Source organism: Elephantulus edwardii, unplaced genomic scaffold, assembly GCF_000299155.1.
Source record: "Elephantulus edwardii isolate Elephantulus edwardi_28Jun2011 unplaced genomic scaffold, EleEdw1.0 scaffold00086, whole genome shotgun sequence".
NCBI lineage: Eukaryota > Metazoa > Chordata > Mammalia > Macroscelidea > Macroscelididae > Elephantulus > Elephantulus edwardii.
The window spans coordinates 105,113-129,663 of record NW_006399836.1 but is presented as its reverse complement, the minus strand read 5'-3'; the positions used below and the strand labels follow the sequence as shown (position 1 = coordinate 129,663).

At 54.3% G+C, this 24,551-nt stretch overlaps 1 protein-coding gene across 1 annotated transcript in view; it reads right to left on the bottom strand.

Moving 5' to 3' along the window:
- Positions 1 to 13,256: 13,256 nt before the first annotated feature.
- The window catches only part of SULT4A1 (sulfotransferase family 4A, member 1), a 42,702-nt gene continuing 31,407 nt past the window's right edge, over positions 13,257 to 24,551 (bottom strand). The window contains exons 3-7 of the mRNA XM_006890043.1: positions 23,550 to 23,630; positions 22,364 to 22,490; positions 17,285 to 17,379; positions 15,905 to 16,043; positions 13,257 to 13,444 (exon numbers count right to left, since the gene is read on the bottom strand). Of these exons, the coding sequence (XP_006890105.1) occupies positions 13,332 to 13,444; positions 15,905 to 16,043; positions 17,285 to 17,379; positions 22,364 to 22,490; positions 23,550 to 23,630 (555 nt within the window). The 3' untranslated portion in view covers positions 13,257 to 13,331. The remainder of the gene's footprint in view (positions 13,445 to 15,904; positions 16,044 to 17,284; positions 17,380 to 22,363; positions 22,491 to 23,549; positions 23,631 to 24,551) is intronic.

Here is a 24,551-nt window from a genome sequence, read left to right as displayed (position 1 = left end):
AAGCGGCACTCGGATTGGCCGGACCGCGGAAGCTCCGCCTACTGGGAAGGCACCTTCCGGCGGAAGGTCTGCGTTGGAACGCGGGACAGAGACTTGAAGGAATTGGGAGTTTGTGACGCGGTGTTAGGGCCAGTTGGGTTTCCAGCTCACCTGACCAGCTGAGTAGGGTCATGTGGCCTGGAAGAAGCTGGGCCCGGTCTTAACAAGGCAGGCATCGCATGTGCAAAAAATCCCACCTGTTGAAATCTTTGTGATTAAGACCAGAGCAACTTTTTGTGGCTGTTAGGTGCCATCGAGTTGAGTACTGCTCATTGCGACCCTATTAACTATTGTTAATTGTTAAAAAAAAAAAAGTTCATTGTTAATAGGTCTGAACTCTGTCCTATTCTGCTCCATCCTTAAAATCACCCTCAGCACATGTGAGTCTGTTGCTGCAGACACTGTATCAACCGGAGACTCGTTCAGGGTCGTCCTCTCCTTCGCTAACCCTCTACTTTTCCAAGCATGATGTCCTTTTCCAAGGAATAGCCTCTCCTCTAACATGTCCAAAATATGTGAGACGAAGACCCACCATCTTTGCCTTCAAGCAACACTGGGTGCACTTTGTCCAAGGTAACACTAGTTTGTTCTTTTAGCAGTCCGTGGGATATGTACCACTTTTTTCCAACACCAGAACTTAAATGCATTGATTTTTCTCCTGTCACCCTTATTCACTGCCCAGCTGTCAGAGTCCCCGGGAATTATTGGGATACCAATTGACATGTTCCAAATAACAGATCCAGCCGCGGGCATGCTCATTTAGTGCTAGGAAATGAAGACAACAGCTACATGGTCAACTGACTGAAAGAGAACTATATTTGTTCATATCCCCAAGAAAGGTGATCCAACAGAATGTGGAAATTATTGAACAATACCATGAACATCAGGGAGCTCTGGTGGCCTCCTGGTAAGATGCCACGCTGCAGTCCCAAAGGTATGAATCTACCAGCTTCTCTATGGGAGAAGGATGGGCAGTCTCCTACCATGCAATGTACTGTTTTGAAAACCTGCTGGAGGTTCAGCTATGGATCAGTTCCAACTCAACAGCATGCAACAACAATCATTTAATATCACATACAAGCAAAATACTGCTGAAGATCATCCAAAAATGGTCAGAAAAGTGCATTGACTGCCAGAAGTTCAAGCTGGATTTTGAAGAGGCCATGGTACCAGGGATAGCATTGTTGATGGGGGATGGATCTTGGCTGAAAGCAGAGGAGAAGAACAAAAATATGTTTGGTTTTTATTGGCTATGCAAAAACATTTGACTATGTGGATCATAACAAACTATGACTACCTTTCAGAAGAATGGGAAGTCCACAGAAGACTTAATTATGCTTATGCCAAATCTAGACCAAGACGCCATTGTGTGAAAAGAGCAAGGCAACACTGCACAGTTTAAAATTGAGAAAGGTGTGCATCAGGACTGTATCCTCTCTCATAACTATTCAATTGGTATACTGAGCAGATAATTCTAGAAGCTGGACTTTATGATGCCACATTTTTATGTGGCATCAGGGCTGGAGGAAGACTCATCAACAACCAACATTATGCAGATGACTCAACCTTATTTACTGCATGGGAGGAGAGCTTGAAGCGCTTCTTATAGAGGATCAAGGACTGCAGCCTTCAGTATAGATTGCATCTCACCATCAAGAAAACAGAAATCCCACCACTGAGCCAATAGGCAACATCATGATAGATGGAGAAAAAGATTGAAATTGTCAATGATTTCATCTTGCTGGGACCCACAATCAACACCCTTGGTACCAGCAGTCAGCAGATCAGGAGATGTATAGCATTGGGAAAGTTTGCTGTTAGAAACCTTTCCAAGGTTCTGAAGAGTCATGATGTCAATTTAAACACTAAGGTGCATGGGTTTGGCTCTTTAAAAGAGGTTATTTCGAGTGCTGCTTTATGTGGAGACCACCGTTCCAGTGTGTTTATGGCACAAGGTACACACAACATCAATGTCCCTGCCCCTGCCTGAGACCAAGTGGATCCATCAATTCCAGAAAGCAGCATGAGCAAATCCACCTGCAGACTGCCAAAGCCCCATGTGAGCCTTGTTCTTACCAGTAATCAAGAAGTTACTTTGATGTTGGTCTGATTTCTGTGTTCAGTTGAAGTTGCTTTTGGACGAGATAGAAAGTGTTCCCTCCGTTTCCAAAAGTGCTCATGAAGAGTGTTTGATGAAGAAAAGTATGACAGGGCAAATGCAGGAGGGGTGTGGCGAGGATAGATACTAACTGCTAGAAGATGGTCATGGAAGTCTTCTCGTAAGGTACACAGGAACCCAGACTCATTCACTCAAGTTGGAACTGACCCATAGCTGACCTTCCAGTGGGTTTTCCCAAAGCTGTAAGTTGCTCTGGAGAAGATTACCTATCTTTCTCCCTCAGGGCTGCTGGTGGATTTGAACCACTAGGGAAGGTGCTGCCTTTGGGTTGGCAGGTCAATTCCCTATAGACTGTGCCATCAGAGCTCCCTAAGGTACCTAGGAGAAGTGGTATAAAGGAGGTGATAGGGGGTGCTTTAGGAATATCAGATGGGAGGTGCATGGGCCATGGTTGGTGGCTGTTATGTGCCACCGAGTCACCTGCAACTCATAGTGACTTTATATACACTAGCTTTGAAAGCTTCCCTATCCTGAGCCAGTCTTAACAGACCTAATCTGATTGCTCAGTCACTGAATCAATCCATCTCATTGTGGGTCTTCCTTTCCTGTGCTGTCCCTCCATCCTTCTAAGCATGATGTCCTTCTCTAAGGACTGGTCCCTCCTGACCACATGTCCAAAGTATGTGAGATGGAGCTTCAAAATCCTAGCCTCCAGGGAGCAAACTGGTTTCACTCTCTGCAGAACAGACTTCTTTGTTCTCCTGGCAATTTGCAGTATGTTCAACACTCTTCTCAAGGACCACAATGCAAAGACATTGATCCTGTTATTGTCCAGCTCTCTGATGTACAGCAAGCAATTTCAAAGACTATGGCCTGGATCAGGCACCCCTTAATCTTCAAACTGACATCTTTGCTCTTCAGTACTCTAGAGAGGTTCCTGAAAGCAGACTTTCCCAATGCAATTCACCTTTTGATTTCTTGACTGACGGTGTCAAGAACATTCATTGTGGAACCAAGCAAGCTGAAGTAATCATCAATCTCAGTCTATTCTCCGTCCATGATGAATCTACCAATAGGCCCAGTGGTTGATGTTGAACTTCAATCCATATTGAAGACTACAGTCCTTGACTTCCAGAGCAAATGCATCATTAATTCAGAGGCCAGCATGGTTACAAGGCAAGGAAAATATAGATGAGGCAAAAAGGCTGAGGGTGGGAGCACTAGGATCCACTGTGTTGAGCTGGGAAATTGCTTGGCTGTTATTTAAATTTTCAAAGGATCTCTCTGGCTTGAGGAGGCAAAGATATCTTCCCCAACTCTACTTTCAGTGCACACTGATGGGCTACTCTTCCAGTGCTGTTATCAGAGGATGCTCCCCTGCTATTCACAGGGTCTTTCAAAGGCCTGCTATTTTACACATGGATGGCAAATCCTGCTTCCTAGTCTACCTTAGTCCGGGGTATATTCTGACACCTGTCTACCATGAGTGAGCCTACTAGGATTAGAAATACAAATGGCATGTCAAAGGCAGGCCAGAGAAGACAAAGCAAAGTATTGTAACAAAGTGCGCAAAAACCAGGAGTTATGAAACTTGAAGAAAAAGCATTTCTCAAGCTCAAAGAAGTGAAGAAAAATTCCAAGTGTTGAGCTGCAATACAGAAGGATTCTGTGGGCAAAATGCTGAATGACTCGGGAAGCATAAAAATGAGATAGAGATACCAGAATAATTGTACAAAAAACTCAAATTGTTGCTCAACTATTTCAGGATGCAGTTTATGATTAAGAACCAATGATGCATAAGGAAAAGGTCCAGAATGCCCGGAAGGCATTGGCAGGAAATAATAAGCCTCCAGGAAGGTAGAGAACACCAATTAAGGTGTCTCAGCATCTCAGCAAACAGATGCAGCCCTAGATCGCTCACTTGTTATGCCAACGAAGCTGGAAGACAGCTACGTGGGTAACTGACTGGAAGAGATCCATATTTGTGCCTCTTAAAAAAAAAGTTGATTTGTGCCTATTTTTTAAAAAAAGGTAATGTAGTAATTATCAAATAATATCATTAACATCACATACATGTATAATCTTGCTGAAGATCATTTAAAAATAGTCAGCATAGTACATCAACAGGAAACTGCTAGAAATTCAAGCTGAATTCAAAAGAGGTCACAGAACTAGGGATATCATTATGGATGTCAGAGGACTCTGGGTTGAACATAGGCAATAGACGAAAGACATTTACTTGTATTTTGTTGACTGTAAAAACATTTAACGGTGTGGATCATAATAAGTTATGACTAACTTTGAGAAAAATGAGAATTCCAGGACAAGTCATTGTGCTCACTGTGAAACCTGTACTGAGATCAAGGAGCAGTCATTCAAACACAACAAGGGAATGCCGTGTGGTTTAAAAGCAGGAACGATGTGGGTCAGGTTTGTATTCTTTCACCATATCTAGTCAAATTATATGCTGAGCAAATATTCAAAGCAGTTGGACTACATGAAGAAAAAGAATTGTCACAACAGAATTGGAGGAAAACTCATCAACAACCTGTGTTAAGCAGCTGACACAACCTTCACTGTAGAAAAAACATAATTGGATGCACTTGCTGATAAAACTCAAACTCATCTGTCCTTCAGTATGGATTACACATTGAACAAAGAACCTAAATGGAGAAAAGATTCAAGTTGGCAAGGATTTCAGTTTCCTGGATCCCTAATTAGCACCCATGGAAGCAGCAACTGAGAAGCCAAAGGATGCATTACAATGGGCAAACGTGCCTGCCACGTACTCCACTGAAAGTGCTAAAGAGCATTGCTGTGGTTATGAACCATCGAGTCGCCTGCGACTCAAAGCAACCCTACGCACAGTAGCTCTGAACCCTGCCCTGTCCTGAGCCAATCTCATCATCTCCAACAGAACTAATCCCATTTTGCCAGTCATGGAGTCAACCCATCTCATCCTGAGTCTTCCTCCCCTGTGCTGTCCTGCCACCCTTCCAAGCACGATGTCCTTCTCCAAGGACTGGTCCCTCCTGGCCATGTGCCCAAAGTATGTGAGACAGAGCCTCAAAATCCTCGTCTCCAGGGAGCATCCTGGTTTCACCCTCTCCGGGATATCACTTTAAAGAGTTAGATGTGCCTGACCTAAGCCATGGTATTTTAAATTGCCTCATATGGCTTGTTATTGTGTGTTGTCAAGTCAGAACACACCCATACCTGACCCTCCAGAGAGTTTTAAGAGGCAGTTAATTGCACAGGAGGAAACTGTCCATCCATCTGCCATGGTGCAGCGGTGGATTCAAAGGGCATGCCTTTGGGATTGTAGCACAGCTTCTTACCACTAGGCCACTAGAACATATGGCTTAGTGGTAAGATTCTGCGCTGCCCGTCCAGCATCTTCTCCCCAGGAGGAGGATCGGCAAGCTGGAGAGTCAGCTATGAGTTGGGTCTAACTCGGTGATACACAACAACATGCATGTGAAAAGTTGGGCAATGAAGAAGCGAGAATGACGAAGAATCGATGCCTCTGAATCGTAGTGTTGCTGAAAGGTATTGAACAGACCATGAACTTCCAAATGCACAAACAACCCTGTCTTGGTAGAGGTGCAGACAGAACTGTTCTTTAACGTTAAGAACGGTGGGGCTTTATCTTACATACTTTGGAGAGGTTATCAGGTGGAACGGGTCCCTGGAGAACATCATGCTTGCTGAAATAGAGGGTCAGCGGAAGAGAGGCCCCTCAGTGAGATGGACTGACAGTGGCCGCAGGACATGGTGTGAGCACAGCAGAGATGGTGAATAGGGCGCAGCTCTGGGCAGTGTTTCGTTGTGCTGTGCACAGGGTCACTGTGGCCTGAACCCAAAGCTCCCAGCAAAGCTACGGCACCTAAAAACACAGGCTAAAACACTTGAGCTCATTACTGCTCCTTTCAAACCATGGTATTTTCAATTGCTTCGTGTGCCTGTGAATGTTGGGCAACAGATGAAGAAGATTGAAGAGCTGATCCCTTTCAGCTGGTGTTGCTGAAGCCAACGCAGACTACCAAAATCCTAAAGAAATCCATCCTGGACGAAGTGCAGCCACAGTGATCCTTAGAAGGGAAGATTGTGAGGCTTTGTCCCACGCACCTCGGCGTGTTGTCAGGAGAAGTCTGCTCTTGGAAAAGGGACCGAGGCATGGAAGAGTGAGGAAGACCTGAAACAAGAGAGATTGACGCACAAGTCTGCACCAATGAGCTCACGCAGGGTGGAGACTGTGACGGCAGCACGGGGCCAGGCAAGGTGCAGCTCAGTCCACAGGGCTGCACCGTGGACTCAAGGTCACCCACACCACCACCCGTCGGGAAGGAGCCCCCAGTGACACTGTGGCTGAGCACTGGCCTGTGAACTGAAGCCACGTAGCAACTTCACGGGACCAAGACGACTCCGTCTGCCCCATAAACATTCACAACCTTGGCAACCCTGGCGCGGGCCTCGTTTGTCCTTGGGGGTCACTGGGAATGAAACCACATGACACCAGTGGCTTTTGTTTTTCGTCAATAACGACTTATCAGTGGAGGTGTAACCTCCACGTGGAGAAATCAGCTGCAGGAACAGACTATCCTGTGGGAGCTTTGGCCCAGCCTTCCACCACATCTCTTAATAAAGGCAGGAACAGAAAACAGGGACCTTGAAGTCACGGTGCATCCAGGCAGAAAGGAGGGTGTCTCTTCAAATTCTGTGAAGAAGACTTCCTGCTATCTGTTTTGGTAACCTCACAAAATGGGGACCAATCTATCTTAAGCTATATCCTTAGGAGGAAAGGAATTAGGTAAAAATAAACGAGGTATCAGCGGTTCTTTGTCCTTTATGAAAATAGCTGCTTTCTCTCAGACGTCTACCTCGACAGCGACAGCAGCTGCTCATTTCAGCTCAATCATCCAGAAACCAAACTGCACATCCTCAGCGCTGCTCCCACAAATACCTGATTATTGTCTGTACACCAGGGGCCGTTTCCGCATCTATTTCAGAAGGCTGCACGCAGCGAGGCCACACACACCGGGCGGCACAGCCCCTCCGCGGGCCTCTCTTCCCTTCACTGCTCCAATACCTGATTAAGCTCTTAATTTCCTTTAATGACAACTGGCTGTCTCCTTTCACATAAACAGGAATCAAAAGCCACTTTTCTGCTCCCAAACAAGCCTCCTCCGCAGCGTAGAATGCTGGTATTTGGAATGTAAATGGCGCCTGCCCCTCTGGAACATTCTCCGAGACGAATGATCCACCCTCTGGAATAAAACAGCAGTTGGAAAAGAACAATCTCGTGTTTCATACATCTGGGCAAACACGCGAACCCCTGACAATCACAAGTAATTCTCTTTCCTAGGAGCCAAGATCTTGCAACAGCTTGTAATTAGTGCTGTTTGGCATTTAATTTGCCTTTAGTTAGGTAACAAGCCCTTATTGATTACCTGATAGGAACCAAGTACTGTCTACTCAGCACAGCATGGGGACGGAGATAAATGAGGCCCAGCCCCAACTAATCGTCTAGATGAGGCTGAAAATAGGTTCTGTAGAAAGGTAACTTGAAAAGAATCGCAAAATACTTCCCTAACAAATGTAAACCAACATGTTATAATAAAGATTGTTGTTGTTACTGTGTACCCTAGAGTCAGAACTGACCCATAATTGACCCTCCAGTGGGTTTTCAGAGGCCAATTAATTGCATGGGACGAGATTCCCCATCCTTCTTCCACAGAGCAGCTGGTGGATTGGAACGGCATGCCTTTGGGATTGCAGGGCAGCTTCCTATCACTAGGCCACCAGAGCTCCCTAAAGAAATTTTACTCTCAAAGATTGTAATTCCTGGTGCACTTCATTCCAAGACGGTGTTGACTGCATCCTGCCTTGTCACAGGAATGAGGATACACCCAGCCCTCACTCTGCTCTAAGGTCTGTTCCATCTTCCCCTGGACCTGGAGAGTCAAAGCTTGAAAAGCACTTGGAACATACAGTGTCTGCAGCAAAGGCCTTCGGTCTGTCCGTGAGAACGTGTGGGGCTGGGACCCCGACAGTTCTACTGAACACAAGTCACCCTGGCCACAGCCAAGGTGATGGTGGTGGTGGTGAGGTGTCATCCAGTCAAGTACAAACCTTAGCAACCCTATGAACAAAAATATCCGAAACCTCTTCTATCCCATGCCATCCTCTCACTTCCTGACACACAAGAGCCCATTGCAGCAGTCACTGTGTCAGTCCACCTGGTTGAGGGTCTTCCTCTCCTTTGCTAACCCTCCACCCTTCCCAGCATCATGTCCCTCTCCAAGGAACAGCCCCTCCCAGCAACATGCCCAAAGGATGTGCGGCAAAGCCTCGTCATTCTTGCCTCCAAAGAGCACTCTGGCTGCACCCTCTCCAAGACATGTCTGTCTGTTCTCTTGTAACTGTAACAATAGTGTTGGTGGCCTCGCGGTAAGGGGCTGTGCTACCGACCCAGAGAGCAAGTCCCCCAGCTGCTCCGCGTGGAAAGGTCTCCTCTCGTGTGATTTACTGCCTTGGAAAAGCCGCTGGACGGGGCAGTTGTGGGCTGATTCGGACTTGACAGCACACAACAACAACAGCAACAAAGATTGTAAAGAGAACAGAGACAAAACAACCGGGAAAGAAAATGGCTTTGAACAAGTTCATCTGAGTTTCTGAGGCTGTAGAGACTGGAAAGACGTGTGCTGGCTTTGTTGGGCTCGTTCCTCTGGCAGAAATGGCCTCGTTTGTGGTATTTTAAGACTTCTACTCCCAGCTGGTGCCCAATTCCATGGATTTGTGTAACGATGACAGCTTCAAAGAGGAGAAAACTCATTTTCTGCTTGGTTTTGATTTTTTTTAAACACGTTTTGCATTCCCTGGCTTTGTGCGAGTGCTTTTAATAGAGCACAGATTCGCTTCCTCAGTGGTGAGAAGACAGATTTAAGGACTGAGACTCAGACGCTCCGTGCCAACGAGCTCACAGGGATCCAAGTGTGAGAATCAAATTGTCATTTAATGTCTGGACTTGGCACTGGCTCGGTGCGCCTTGGAGACGGGGACTGGAGGCCCGGACAGGGTGACAGGTGGTTCTGTGATGAATTCTCTTTGCCCCGGCTGGCGAGGTCTGTCACCACCCCACCCATGACCCCACCATCCGTCCCCACCCTCCAGCTCCTCTCCAGAGATGAACAATCTATCTACAGGCAATGACGCCACCACACTCAAGAGTCAGAATGTTCGAGCTGCAGTGGAATGTCAAGACGTGGCCTTTTCATGAGGGGGAAAACAGAGGCTCCCCCAGTGTCCTTCAGAGACGGCAGGGCAGGGATCTTAGCTCAGAAGCCCCATCTTCCAGGCATGAAAGGCCTTTTTTGCTCGTTTACTGTGAGTTCATGTCTTGGAAGGCACAGGAAGCCCCTCAGAAGTGAGGGTGTCTAACTTCCATCTCACGGAGTTTGGACATGTGATCAGGAGGGCCTGGTCTCTGCAGGACATTAAACTTCTCAAGTATCAGAGGAGGAATTGCATCACTGAGACTGATGGCACAGTACCCGCAGCGCTGGCCCAAGGCCAGTGGGGATGGTCAGGACCGGGCAGTGCTTCCTTCGATCATATCCAGGAGGGTCACTGAGTCAGAGGCACCTGCACAGACCTCACAGGGAACCTTCCTGCCTCAGCTCCGTCCCATCGACATTCAGTGATGTCAGACCCTGCTCGAAGCCCACTTCTCCCATGAAGCAGGTGCTCCACCTCCCCTTGGCTTAGAGCCCCCGCAGTGCCCACCCCCGGCCGGGCCCACCTCCGTCTGGTGTGGAAGTGCTGTGTCCGAGCATCGCTCTGGTGCAGGTACCAGAGGGTTCGCTCTGCCACAAGGCGCACCCGGCCTGAGCCGGGGCCTTCCCAACCTCCGTAAGTGCATGGAAAGCTGGGCAATGAAAAAGGCAGAGCCACCGATGAATTTAAATAATGGTGTTGGTAACGAGTATGTAATGTACCGCTGAGTGCCAGGAGCACAAACAAGTGCGTCCAGAGAGACCACCACCAGACGGCCCCCCAGAGAGTGGACACTGGCTCACCTGCTATGGACTCATCAGGAAAGACCCCTCTGCTAGAAGAGGATGTCGTGCTGGATAGAGCTGTCGGTCAGAGAGAATGATCTCCCACTCCTCACCCCGAGGACCGGCACAGTACCTGCAGCAATGCGCTCAGACGCACCGGGGACAATGAAGCTGCAACAGGATCCCATGTTTTCTTCTGCTACAGGTTAACAGGAGCAGGAGCTGACTGGATGTAACTGCCTGTAACTGACCAGAAGCCTTAGGGGCATCCACACCAAGCCAGGACTTCAGAAGCCAGCTGTCTTCCACGTGGTCATGGGTCACAAGTGACGGCAGGGCCACGGAGTGGGGGGAGGGCTGTGGGCGGGCCTGGAAGGGACAGGTTTCTGGGACCGGTGTGGTCCTGGAGCAGAGCTCAGCGCATGCCCAGGAAGAGCTGGGGGTGGAGGAAGGTGGGGAGCCTCGGCTGTTCTCTGGGCACCAGATTTGAGTGGTGCCCCAGAGGCTCAGTGATTAAATAGTAGGCTGCTAACTGAAAGGCTGGTGCCCCGAATCCAGTCTTCTCTGCCGGAGAAACCCTGGCATCTGCTCCCGTGACCATTCCAGCCTCGGATGCCCCGCAGACTGACTCCGCTCTGTCCGCCTCCTGCCCTTCAAGTCGGGATCCGCTCCACTCCACAGTAATGGGGCTTTATTCACAACCGCTGCAGAGTTTAGGGGTCAGGGTAGGTGTTAGGGGCAGGAAGCGTCACACAGGTTACCCCACTGTTACGCCTAAACTTGCGACAAGGCCTTGTAGAGGGGGCTGTTTCAGAGAATGTCTGTCCACGGAAATGCCCACGGAACAAGTCACAATTCACCACCATCCGCAGAGGGTTAAGGAAGTGGGGAGTGAGGGGTGCAGGCAAGGAGGGAGCCTCTGTCCAAACACCGTTCAAGGGAGCTGCCCCTCCATGTGCACCCCCCTCCCCAAAGGCCACCTTACCATCCTGGTCAGCACCCAGCCCCCTACAGGTGCCACCCTACCATCCTCATCATCCCCCAGACCTGTACAGGGACAGAACCATCCCCAAAGGCCACCTTACCATCCTCATCAGCCCCCAGACCACTACAGGGACACACCTCTCCCCAGGGGCCACCTCACCATCCTGGTCAGCCCCCAGGCCCCCACCCCTCCCCAGGGGCCACCTATCATCAGCCCCCAGCCCTCTGCAGACATGGCCTCCTGGTTTCCTCTACACTGACCCTAAAATCCCAAGCCCTTGGCCCTCAAGCTGACTCATGATGCATGCGGCCCGGGCACTAGGTGCCCACACTGTCCATCGTCATGGGGGGGACGGCTCATCCTTCTCCTACAGCAGCTGCCGGGGGATTTGAACCACTGGAGATGGCAGCCTCTTGGTCAGCAGCACAGCTCAGCAGAGTCCCATGACGTGGTGTCGTGTCTCACCAGAATGCCAACGGCACTAAGGCAGGTGGGCGCTCGTGACCCCTCACACGTAGAAGGGTCTTACAGGGCAAGTGCCGTCTGTGCTCATCCTGGGGTCACCAGCACCGGAGCGCCTCCAGTGGCCTCACTGCATTTGGACATCTGGTCCAGGCCACCGGGATGTGGGGAAGCCTGAGCAAGCCAGTCCCTCCCGCCCTCAGCACTGCCCCCGTCCCTGTGGAGGGTGAACGGAAGGCAGCAGACACGCTGGATGGTCAATGTCCACTCCTCCGGTACATTTGGAGAACATGGGACGGGACGTGAACCCGTGCAGAGCCTGGGAGGGAGGACAATGGCAGACGCTGGACACCTCCCAGGGCCCGCTGCACCCAGGGATGGGGTGCCTGCTGGAGGGGGATGCGCCCTGGGTGGGGCCCCTGGCTCAGCTCCCAGCACACACACCACACAGTGCAGGAAGGCCTCTTTATTACAGATGCAGGCAAGCACAGAAGTGGAGCGTGGAGGACATCCACACAGTACTAAAAATAGAAAAATAGAAACAAAATCTGGCACAAAGCAGGCTGGCTCCCGCCCTCCAAGCCCCATGCACGGCCACGCCCCTGCGTCCCAGCTCCCGTGCACACGACCACCAGCCTTTGCAGCCCTCACAGAAAGCAGCCGGCCCCAATCCCTGGCCACTCTCCCTGCACTCCAGCCACGCACACAGAAGCCGGCCAGCCCCTCCTGGCCAGGGCAGAGTGACAGCAGGGGGTGGGGCTTTGAGGATGTCACCTCAGGCCCCCCGCAGAGGTGACCGGAGGAGACACACAGAGCGGGACAGAGAACAGCGAGCCCTGGTGTTCAATCTGCAAACTGTTCTCAGGGACCAGCCGGGCTGAGGAATTCACCATCACACACATATCCACCAGTCACAGAAGGGTCACTGCTTCGGAAGCCGAGACAGGCGTGGGGGCTGAACTAGCCGCCGAGGGTGATCCAGGGTCTGCAGTCGACTCCTGTCATGCGTGCAAACCCCACGGAGGAATCACACTGCCGCCTGCAGGACTCAGGCGTGCGTCCCTGGAGGATGTTCCGAGGCCTTCTCGGCATCAGAACCGCCCACGGAGCCTCTTGCCGATGGACATCTCTGGACATGTGCTGGTGGTCAGCTTCGGCCTCGCTCCAGGAAGTTACAAAGAACTGGGCTCTGTCAGAACCTGCCACCCTGCCACACCACCCTCCAAACTTCTCTGCTGCCTCATCTCAGAGCCACCAGGCAAAAGCCCGGCTGGGCCTCAGGCGGGGACAGTGGAAAATCAACCTGCCACCTGCGATGTCTTCCCACCACCAAGTGGCTCGTTCCCGAGGCCCCGGCAAAGAGCCTGCGTGTGGTTTACTGCCGTTTATTTCATTTCCAGAGGACAGCCCTATGGAATACAGAGGTCGTGGGGGCCGTGGAGGGGCACATCTAGCGGCACAGGGGACATACTGGACACTCGGGGCACAGTCCATCATGGCTGTAACTGGACGTGGGTGGTAACCACGCGGGCAGACAGCGCGGGCTCCGGGAGCTTCTCCTCGCACTGCCCCCGGCTGTCTGGTGGCCAGCAGTGAGTGGATGCAGACGGGACATAGCAAGGAGAGTATCTGGGTGTGGTGAGCATGCAAGCTGGCCCTTCCGGTTCTACAAGTGGAAGTCAAAGGAGAGGTCACACTTGCCCATCTTCTGCTTGTAAACCAAATCAAACTTCTCGCTCATGGACACGGTGAAGATGTCCTTCCACAGCCCCACTCGGCCTGCAACACAGACGCACAGAGTCAGGGCCCAGGCGCCTGCAGATGGACTCCTGAGCCCCCAGACACGACCACAGGCCATGAACCACAGCTCCACCAGCCCCCAGAGTTGGTGAAGAAGCAGGGTGTGGTGGGCAGAGGCTGAAGGTCTGGGAGTGGCAGCCCCTTCCTAGTACTGGTCATGTATTCAGTGGCCAGAGGCCAGGGAAGGAGGGAATGCACTGCAAGGCTAGTGCCTCAGGGCTGGACGCCACCTGCCCGGTGATTACTATCCCTGGGACACCTCTGCTTACTCAGACCCCGCCCAACAGCTCCCCCAAACTGCATCTGCTATGGAGAATGAAAAAAAAAAACAAAACAAAGAAGCAAAGGAAAAATCAAACCAAACCAAAAATACCCAAAAGGCAGAGGATTCTGCGGCGACTGGGAAGCTCACACGACCAGGTCAGGGGTGGACATGTCCAGAATGCCTGTCCAGGCAAGCTCCGGGCCAGGAGTTAGGTGCACTCAACAACTGCCACAGAGCGAGGGCCAGAGCTGCCTCGCTGCTGCTGGTGGGAGCCCCCGTGCCGGGAGCATGTGCCCTGAGCTCCGTCCCCAGCTCCTAAATGACCGCTTGCCTGGCCTCCCCGTCAGCATCCTCAGGACTGTCTGCCGATTGCCCTTCTGGCTGCCACCCAGTTCCCCGGAGGCAGGACCTCGGGAGAAGAGCACAGCCCGTGTGCACTGACCAGCCAGGGGATACTGACAGGACACTGGTGATGAAAAGCCATCTGCCAGGGCTGGGGAGGGTAACCAGAGAGGGGTCAGCCTCGTACTGGCCCCTGGCGAGGCCCAAGGGACAAAGCCGGGCGCCTGTGGAGCAAGCAGGCTCTGAGGCCATCAGGTTTTCCCTGGTCCTTTTCCTCAGCTGAGGCGTTCGTCCGAGGAGTCACCTACCTGGTTTAGGGTTTGGACTCAAGACAGTGCAATGTATGAGGTGACATGAACGAAACTTAAGCAATGTGGCTTGCTGCTCAGGCCCCTGCATTCCCCGCAACGCAGGAGGTCTTCCGAGCACAGAGGCAATGTGCTAAAAGAAACAAAACCAAGAACGGAAATAAAGCAAAACCGAAGGACACGGGGATAAAGCAACACTGGAGGAACAGATGGGCCCACGGGATGTCCTCGACGCTTCCGTGCCACGCATGAACGGCGGGGTGCTCCAGGGAGGGAGGGGTGTCACAGGCAGGGTCAACAAAACAGAGAAAGCAAAACTCAAAAAAGAGCAAACAAATGCCAAATAATAAATACTTGTGAAGATGCAGTCAGGGACTAGACCACCAAGCATGTTGGTTTCGCTCACTTCTCCCTCAAAGAACTGCCCCGCTGGCTGTGGCTGGCACCTCCCCGGGGGCCCACAGAGCACCCTTCCGTCCTGGGGAGGAGGGAGGCTCCATCCTCACAGGCAGGAAAGAGCTGAAGGACTCAGTGCCCCCCTCCCAGGACGCCCTGAGTCATAGTTCAGCTGTCAGGTCTGGGGCAATCGCAGCTCTCCATCGTGGGCAAGGTGCCCCCATCTTACACCGTCCTCCTCACACGCTCACCACCTGAGGACCGCTCAGGGGTGCACCTCTGCTTCCTGAGAGGGTGGCTGGGTGGCCAGAAGCCACCTTGGCACACAGGGTCTGAGCCTTCCACGGAGCGGCTTCAAACACCGTGAGCCCTAGGGGCAGAGAGCAAGCCCTGGACGGGTGTGGACCCAATTCTGACCTGGACAATGTCACCACCACTGGAAATACTTCATGCCCACACAGTCACCCCATAAGGCCACACCCTTAGTGCTTGCCTGACCCCCGTGAGCCACGGGCATTCTATGCACTCTGGTCCCTCTCTGTACACTGCACCCCAGTCTCCCCCAGCCCTCTGCGCACCTGGTCTTCATCAGTTCTCTGTTTCCCCCTTTATCTATGCAACTCTGTGCAGGACTCTGTACCACGGTCTCCCCTAGCCCTCTGCACACCCTCACCCCCCTGGGCTGGGCACTCTTGATCTGTGGGTGAAGGTGCGAAGACAGAGCTTCCCCATGTGGAGATGCTCCCCACCCTCAAAGCCAGCCCCAGGCTCTGGGCCTGCTCTCCACTCTGAAATGTCATGGTTCCACATTCTGCAGGGACACGCTTCTGAAAATGCCCTAGTTGTGGTTTTTGTGGGCCAGCAGGGAAGGCCTGCCTAGTCCTTGGGCCTGACAAGAGTCCTGGGTGTCTGCAGGCTCAGGCTTTCAGGCGGCCTCACAGCGTGTAGCCACCATCCACAGCCCACCAGCTGCACTGCCCGTGCTCCGTGGTGCTACCAGCACCCGGTCCTGATACCGTGAACACGGGGCCCCAGTCCTGACACAGTGAACATGGGGACCTGAGGAATGGGCCGGGGACAGCTGAGTGCTGAGGGACAGGGACCAGGAGCACAGGTGGGCAGGCATACCCCGGCCCACAGGCAGGGCCTCGGCGTTGCAGCACTGGTCCACCAGCTGGTGGCAGTGCTCGGTCACGCACTCCAGCTGGGCCTTGTCACAGGACACCCCCAGGAAGCGTGACAACTGCTCCACCATCGTAGCCAGGTCCTGGAAGACAGGGTGAGAGCAGGTATGTGACAGGAGGGGAGACAGGCTCTCCTGGGCACCCCAACAGGAACCCGAGAGCAGGCCGGCCTGAGCCTGCTTGGAAACCAAAGCCCCGTGGGGTGATGTGAGGGAGGCCTCAGCCGTGGGCAGGCCTGGCCAGTCCTTGGCCAGTCTCTCAGGGCTGGGCTGCATGAAGAGATGTAGCAGGTGATCTAAAAGTCACACGCACTTGACTGAACGGCTTAAAGCCCATACCCTGGCTGAGTGTTCTGAAGATTGGGCAGCACACACTAGCCACAGCTTCTGAGCCTCGTGAATGCCAGCTCTGGCCAGATGGGCAACAGGCATGGGGTGAGAAGGGAGCTGCTGTCCCTGGGGTCAGGCAAGGTGCAGGAGGAGTGACTCATGTGCGTGCTGGAAGAACGTTCCAGAAAGGAACACACAGGTAGAAACAGGAAAGTGCTGTGAGGCGGGGACCCTCTGCAGTCAGCAACCAGGCCTCTGTCCTGGTTCTTGAGAAGGTCCACCCATGAGGTCAAAGGGGAGGCTGATCAGTCAAGGAGGGGTGCTGGCCAGGGAGGGGTTACTGACCAGGAGGGGTCACTGGGCTCAGTGCTGACAGAGCAGGAGGCCACGGAAGGGGAGTCTCCCAGAGCTTCTGGGCTGGAGAGTAAAGGCTCCACTCTCGGAACGGCCAAGTGTCCTGGGGACACGGGAGGGGACACATCTCCCCGGGGACATGGAGCTGTGCGGGACCCTCTCCTGACTCTGCTTCCATGTTCGTGTGCAGCTTTCTTCTAAAGAGAACCCTTACCCTACAGGCTGGAAGTTGCCTGACTGTATTACAATATTAAAAGAGGGAGCTGATGTCATTGGCCTGGCCTGGGTGAGGGGAGGTCCTGGACACTGCCCACTGGCCTGGCCTGTGAGAACAAGGTCCAGGGAGAGAGAAAGGATCAGACAAGCTAACAGGGTCTGGGAAACAGACACCGGGCATAAGAGGGAGGAGCTCCAGCCTGTCTGGACACAATGATGGTCTACGGTACCCAGTCAATGCCCAGTGCAGGAGGTGGACCTGTCTACAACAGGCACGTGTCCAGCTGGGACCTCAGGGCAGCAGTGGTGTTCTGAGTCAGAGGAACGCCAGGACCCCCAGAAGCAGCCTGGCGGGGGGGGGGGAGGTGCAGCCCAGCAGCAGGGGGACAGCTGAGTCCCCGCAGATGCAGCATCACCCCACTCACCCGATGCATGTCTTCGTACTTGAGGAAAAGCACATTGGAGTCCATGCGGTGTTCCCAGAACTCCTGCACGTGCTCAAACCAGGAGCCGTAACCAACTGTGGAGGCAAGGGGACAGGTGTGTCACACGGTGGAGGTGAGGGTGGCACAGGGCGGGCCCAGCTTCATCCCGCTGCCTGGCGGCCTTCAGAAGGACAGCCATGAGTCAACGAGGGGAAGGAGAAGTGCTGGGCCGGGCTCAGTCTCCCAGATGACCAGGAGGTTGCCATCTGACCCCACTGTGTTCTGAGGAACCTTGTACCTACAGACTCCCCACCCGGTCCTCTCTGGACCCCGTGAAGACCTGACCGTGGCGCCCAAAAGCCTATTACCCTGTGGGTCAGGCTGGCACCTGGATGGGGTCTCAATCGTGTCCATGGGATTAGCTGCTTAACAAGTGGTTATCTGAAGAGCAAATGCCCAGAGATGGTGACCAGCAAGCCTGGTGGGCAGGCTTGGGGTGAGAGGTTCAGGGAGGTCCACAGCATGGGAGTCCACAGACAACAGGACACAGGCAGGGCCCCAGGTCAACCCAAAAGTTACAGGCCAATGGACAGTCACGTGGGCAAGGTGAATGTGAGAGTCACAGGTTAAGAGTCATACAAGCGGGATTCCAGGTCAACACGAGGTCCCATGGGCAAGATCAACGGGGGCCACAGGTCAGCAAGAGCCACACAGTTAGGGTCACAGGTCAACATGAGGTTGAATGAGAAAGGTCAATGTGAGAGTCACAGACCAACCTGAGAGACATGGGTCAGCTGAGAGTCACCCAGGCAGGGTCCCAGGTCAACATGAGGTCATACACACAGGCAGGGCCCCAGGTCAACGTGAGGTCATACACACAGGCTGGGCCCCAGGTCAACGTGAGGTCATACACACAGGCAGGGCCCCAGGTCAACATGAGGTCACACAGGCAGGGTCCCAGGTCAATGTGAGGTCACACAGGCAGGGTCCCAGGTCAACATGAGGTCACACACAGCCAGGGTCCCAGGTCATCATGAGGTCATACACACAGGCAGGGCCCCAGGTCAACGTGAGGTCACACAGGCAGGGTCCCAGGTCAACATGAGGTCACACACAGCCAGGGTCCCAGGTCAATGGGAGGTCACCCAGGCAGGGTCCCAGGTCATCGTGAGGTCATACACAGAGGCAGGGTCCAGGTCAATGTGAGGTCACATAGGCAGGGCATCAGGTCAACATGAGGTCACACAGGCAGGGTCCCAGGTCAATGTTGAGGTCACCCAGGCAGGGTCACAGGTCAATGTCACACACACAGGTAGGGCTCCAAGTCAATGCTGAGGTCTCCCAGGCAGGATCCCAGGTCAACGTGAGGTCACAGAGGCAGGGTCCCAGGTCAACGTGAGGTCACAGAGAGAGGCAGGGTCCCAGGTCAACATGAGGTCACACACACAGGCAGGACCCCAGGTCAATGTGAGGTCACACAGTCAAGGTCCCAGGTCATTGTGAGGTCACACAGTCGAGGTCCCAGGTCAACACTGAGGTCACCCAGGCAGGGTCCCAGGTCATCGTGAGGTCACACACACAGGCAGGACCCCAGGTCAATGTAAGGTCACACAGTCAAGGTCCCAGGTCATCGTGAGGTCACACAGTCGAGGTCCCAGGTCATCGTGAGGTCACACACACAGGCAGGACCCCAGGTCAATGTGAGGTCACCCAGGCAGGATCCCAGGTCAACATGAGGTCACACACAGGCAGGACCCCAGGTCAATGTGAGGTCACACAGTCAAGGTCCCAGGTCATTGTGAGGTCACACAGTCGAGGTCCCAGGTCATCGTGAGGTCACACAGTCGAGGTCCAGGTCATCATGAGGTCACACGGGCAGGGTCCCAGGTCATCGTGAGGTCACACACACAGGCAGGGCTCTAGGTCAATGTAAGAGTGATGGGTCACACGGAAGGTCACACCAGAACATGTGGGGTGTGTGAACTCCAAGGAGGTGAGTGGTGCTCCGTCCACGTCAACACCGCGGGGCCCTTTTTCCAGAACTCCTTGACCTCCATCATAGCAGTGCACGCTGGCCTGTGAGCATGCTGCTGGGGGGAGGACTCAGGACAATGGTGACTTCAACAAGGCGGATCCAGGGGTGTCCTGCTGCCAGCTTCCCTGTGCTCCCACCTCCCACAGAGGAGACCTGGTCACAACCCTCCCAAGGTGCGGTGGTTACAGGTGAACGGGAGAGCAGGACTTGGGCAGGCCCCGAGTCTGCATGGACTGGTCAGAGAAGGAACATCTGCCCATGCACATGGCATCCCTGGGGTACTGTGGGAGGGTTAGAGCAGGAACAGGACAGCAGATTCTACCACAGAAGTCCCACCGGGCACAGAGAATGAGTCTTGGTCCTGCTGCTGGGACAGGGAGAAGTGGGGCCCTCACCCTCCCAGGAGACCTGGTCCCAGCCTGGTGCCACCATGCACAGCGGCTCCTCGACCATAAAGACTGACAAAACCAGGGTCACTGCTGAGAAACCGATTCAGACTCGCAACCCCACAGGACAGAGAAGGCCCCACGCTTTCCACGGTGTGAATATTCAGGAAGCTGAACGCCTTTTCGTCCTCTGAGGGGAAACTGGTAGCTTCTAACAACTGACCTTTGGTTTGCCATCCAGCACTTCACTGCCCTCCCAGGCCACCCAGGACCCCTGCATTTCACTACCACCCTGGACGGAGGGTGACTACACGGGGGCGAGATGAGAGAAGAGGAAACACGCTCGGAGAATTCAGCCAGGATGTGCTGGGTAAGGAGCCTCTGACCCCGTCTGACGCCCTGCCTTAGTGGACAGGTCACGTCGAGTCTCACAATGCAACCCTCATGGGTCCTAAGAGGCACAGACTCAGGCTGTGCTGAGGAAATGATAAGAGTGGGACCTGGCTATGTGTGGGACGCGGCCAGGGACTGTGAGATGGATGACCTGGACAGTCCTGGTGCCCCAGGAACCTGATGGCACTGTTTTCAGGTAGAAGCTGCCTTTACAGGGCCAGGAGGGCAGCCTGCACTTCAGAAAGTGGTTTTGAAAACCCTGGAATCAGACAGAGTCAAAACAGCTCCATCACTAGCGGCTGGTGGGTAGGACGACCAACTCTGATGCTGGCAGCTGTGAGGACCAAAACACCAAGGGCAGCAGGCTCGGCTGCTAGGCAACGCACATGCAAGCACGTGCCTCACGTGTATCGGAAGGGGCAGAACCGTCCTGAACCAGCCCTGTGGAAACGTGATTGCGGGAGGGCTGCTCTCAGTCTCAGGCAGCGCATGGAGGGTCTGCTGCATGGGTAGGGACCGGACAGAGGCTGTGGGGGGCCATCCTCAATGGGCCCAGCAGACCCAGACTCAGAGCAGGAAGAGACCTTCAGGCCCTCTGTCTCTCCTGGCTTGGCCCCTGTGGACACGCTCTAGTGGACCAAGGCTGTGGGGGGCCATCCTCAACGGGCCCAGCAGACCCAGGCTCAGAGCAGGAAGAGACCTTCAGGCCCTCTGTCTCTCCTGGCTTGGCCCCTGTGGACATGGACCAGCGCAGGAGGATGGTCTTGACCCCACCTGGCCCAGGCAGGCAGCTCTGGTGGGGCCATTCTAAATTCAAGGTCTGTGGGCACCCTCCTCCTGGTCGGCCTTCTGCATTTGTCCTCATTAACCTGCCTCACGTTCTGTCTGAAGAGCTGAACGTGGCACCTTGGACGCAGCTGAGTACTGTCAACTAGAAGAGATACCAGTGGCCATGGAGGCTGGACACACCCCGGAAACCAGTGCCCCAAGATCATCTTCCACCTTAACCCCAAAGCAATCCTGGAGTCTCTCCAAAGAGGGTGGGCTCAGCTGCTCTAGAGACGAGGGGCTGCTTGGACCCCGGGCTCATCTAAGTAAGCTCTGTCTGAACAGGCCAAGCTGGTAGCAGCTCCCCAAGATTAAAGGTGGTTCTCGGGGGTGGTGAATAGGACTAACAGAGGGAACTGGCAGAAAACGGCAGGGTGTAACCGACTCACTGAACTGGACTTGTGGTGGCATGTGCTATTAGGGCATCACAGCTGACCTCCCGCACGTCTTCAGAGGCTGTGAGTCACATGACAGGACACTGCCCATCTTTCTTGCATGGAGCAGCGGATGGAGTTGAACCGTGTGCCTCTGGGTTGGCAGCACAACACTCCCATTAGACCACCAGGGCACTGAACTGGACTTGTAGGCATGGCTTAATGACGAATGAACTGGAGTCTGCTGCTAAAAGCAGGTTTATAGCAGGGCTGCGTTCCTCCCACTTCCAAATTGCTCTGGGTACGACCTCTAAACCACACTCTGGGAATCTCAAAGTTGCCTAAAAAGGCCAGTTTCCAATGGGAAGTGTCCCCAGGAAGGTGGGGCCAAAGCCATTGACAGGCAGCCAGCACCACGCCCACGGGGAAGGCCAGCAGGACCAGGTGAAAAGCAGCATGTCCTGCTCCAACGAGGGGCAAGGGGAAGGTGAACAGCCTCTGTCCACCCTGAGTGGTCACAGGGGAAGCCTAGGGCTCTTGAGACCGCGCCCACCCATGACTGGGGACCAGCAGGCTGGGCAGAGGTGAGAACCTGGTGGGATCCCCTCCACCAACGGGCACCGGGGTGGGGTCCAGACCACCTTTGCTCCACACCCAGCCCCCACCTGCACTAGTGTCTCTGCCACTAGCAGTGGTGACAAGGGGGCCCCATGCTCACTGCTTCCATGTGCCACCCCCCGCCCCTGACGACTCACAGGGGAGTCCCTGGAAAGCAGCAAGATCAGGCGAGCTTGCCTACCCTGAGCGATACTACTAAGTTTCTGGAACCTTCCGGAGTCATGGCCTCCTCAGCCGTCCCGGGAAGCCTAGCCTATGTGACTGGAAGGCTCAGAGGTCGCTGACGTGGACAGAAGGCACCAGCGCTGACCCAAACCAAAACCGGCCACAGCCCGGAGGACCCCACCTCACCACGGCCGGGGGCAGAGCAGAGCCCAGCATTTCCAGGGCTCTCTTCGGGGAGCAGACCCGCAGACCACCCCTCCTTCTCTGGCCCCACACTCACGCTTGTCGTTCATGAACCTCCGGCAGAACTCCTGGAAAGTGCCGCGGTAGCTCATGGTGCGCAGGGAGCGGTGGAACTGGTAGTAGGACACCACCAGGTCCTTGGGGTTGCGGGCCATGTAGATGACCTGTGTGCGAGGGACGGTCAGTCCGCGCCCCTCCCGGCTCCCCAGCCCTCAGCGCGCCCAGCAGGGAGTGCTGGTCCCCTCCTCACACGGGGCTTTGCTGGGTCAGCTCCACTGACTGACTTTGCTAGGACTACTTTAAGGAGTCCTGGTGGCACGCTGGGTTAAGGACCTGACTGTCAACCTGAAGGAAGCAGGAGGCCTTGGGCCGACTAGGGCAACCAGAAGGTTGGTGGTTCAAATCCAGCAGCAGCTCCTGCAGGAAGATGACTCAGTCTGTTCCCATCATGATTTACAGGCTCAGAAACCCAGCAGGTAGTTGGAATTAACTCAGTGACAGTGATATGGTGTGGTTTATTACTACCTTAAAATCAGTGGGAGGCAGAAAAATTATGACAGATACAGGTGCTGAGGGCAGAAAACCCACTGTCTTTGGGGTGGCTGCAGGGTCACAGGAAGGCAGAGACAAGAACACCCCCAAAGCGCTGCCGAGCCTGTAATCTTTACGGAACCGCACTGCACACTGCCTCAGCTTCCCCGCCGCACAGCAGCTGGGAGATTCAAACTGCCAACCTTTTGGTTAGCAGCCCAACAGCTAATCCACTGCACCCAGGGCCCCGGATGAGAGCATAAGCCAAAAGAGCCACCCACTACCTCAAGCCGACGCCCACTCCAGGGGGTTCTGGGGCTGGAAGTCTTTGCAGGAGAAGAATGTCCATCCAGCTCCGTGGAGAAGCTGAGGACTGGAACTACCAACCTCTAGGCTGGCAGCGGGGACTTAATCTGCCGAACTCCTAGTGAGTGCCCAGGCCTCATAAAGGCGACAAGGGGGAGAGACCATGAGACGGGGGCAGTGGCAGGAGGCCCGGGCGACTCAGCACACACAGGGCTTAGGCCGCGTGAGCCCAAGCGCAAGCTAACACTCGTGTGCGATGCTGTGCCCAGATGGCTCTCCCAGCACCCGGGTTCTCAGACAATGCGGACTGAGTGAAGGCTGGCTGCCTGGACCGGGCAGTTATGGGGTCCCCCTGCTCGGACACTCACAGTGGACGGGAGGCTCACCTTGGAGTCGCCGTTGTGGAGGTCGGAGGGCAAGAAGCGGTAGGGGAGGTGGCTCTTAATGAGACGGGGTGATGTCAGCTCCTGCAAGGACAGAGGGGGAGGCCCAGAGTGGAGACATCTCAGGTCTTCTCACACCCACGGGCAGGAAGGAGAGGGCCTCAGAGAGGACTCTAGTCTAGTTAGGGGGTTGTATCAGAGCCTCTCAGGTCCCAGGACTCAGGAAGACAGAGGCTCCTCAAAGGTCCTCAATCTAGCCAGAGCCTCCTTTCAGGGCCTGCTGGACCGTGGCAGGAAGTGGGGTGGACAGTGAAGTCTCAGCACAGGGACAGGGTCTCCATAGAGGACACTCTGTACTAGTGTCCCAGCCTCAGGGCCTGCTGGACCACGGCAGGAAGGTTGATGGGCAGTGAGGTCTCGGCATAGTTACCAGAGAGGACACTTTACACAAGTGTCCCAGCCTCAGGGCCTGCTGGCAGGGAGGGGGCAGGAGGTGAGGTCCCGGGGTCAGCCCCGGTGTATGCCCAGAGGCCTCAGGAGTGAGAAGGGGCTAAGGTGGGTGGGTGTGAGCACAGAGGCAGCAGGAGATGCAGGGAAGGGCCAGCAGGGCCACCTTGGTGCCACGAGGCCCAGCTCCTCCATGTTGACCTTCAACCTGGGTTCCCACGAAAGGCCTGGTGTGTGTGCCCCACTCAAGACCCCCAGAGCCCTCGGGGCTGGGTACCCCACCCAGAACACTGTCTACTCTGAATGTCCTCTAACTGCCACAGGGACCAAGTCTGTCAGCTGTACCCAGAGCTGGGTCACAAGGCCAGGAGAGGACCTGGCTGGCTGGGGCCCCAGAGAGTCTGACTGAATGATTCAGTGACATGACAGGGTGCTGAGCAGAACAGCAGGGGCTAGGGTGGGAACAGCTCAGGGGGGACCCCCAACAGTGACCGATTTAGTGACATGTAGGGAGACACTGGGCAAAGGAACAGAGGCTGGGGGTGGGAGGCAGGGACA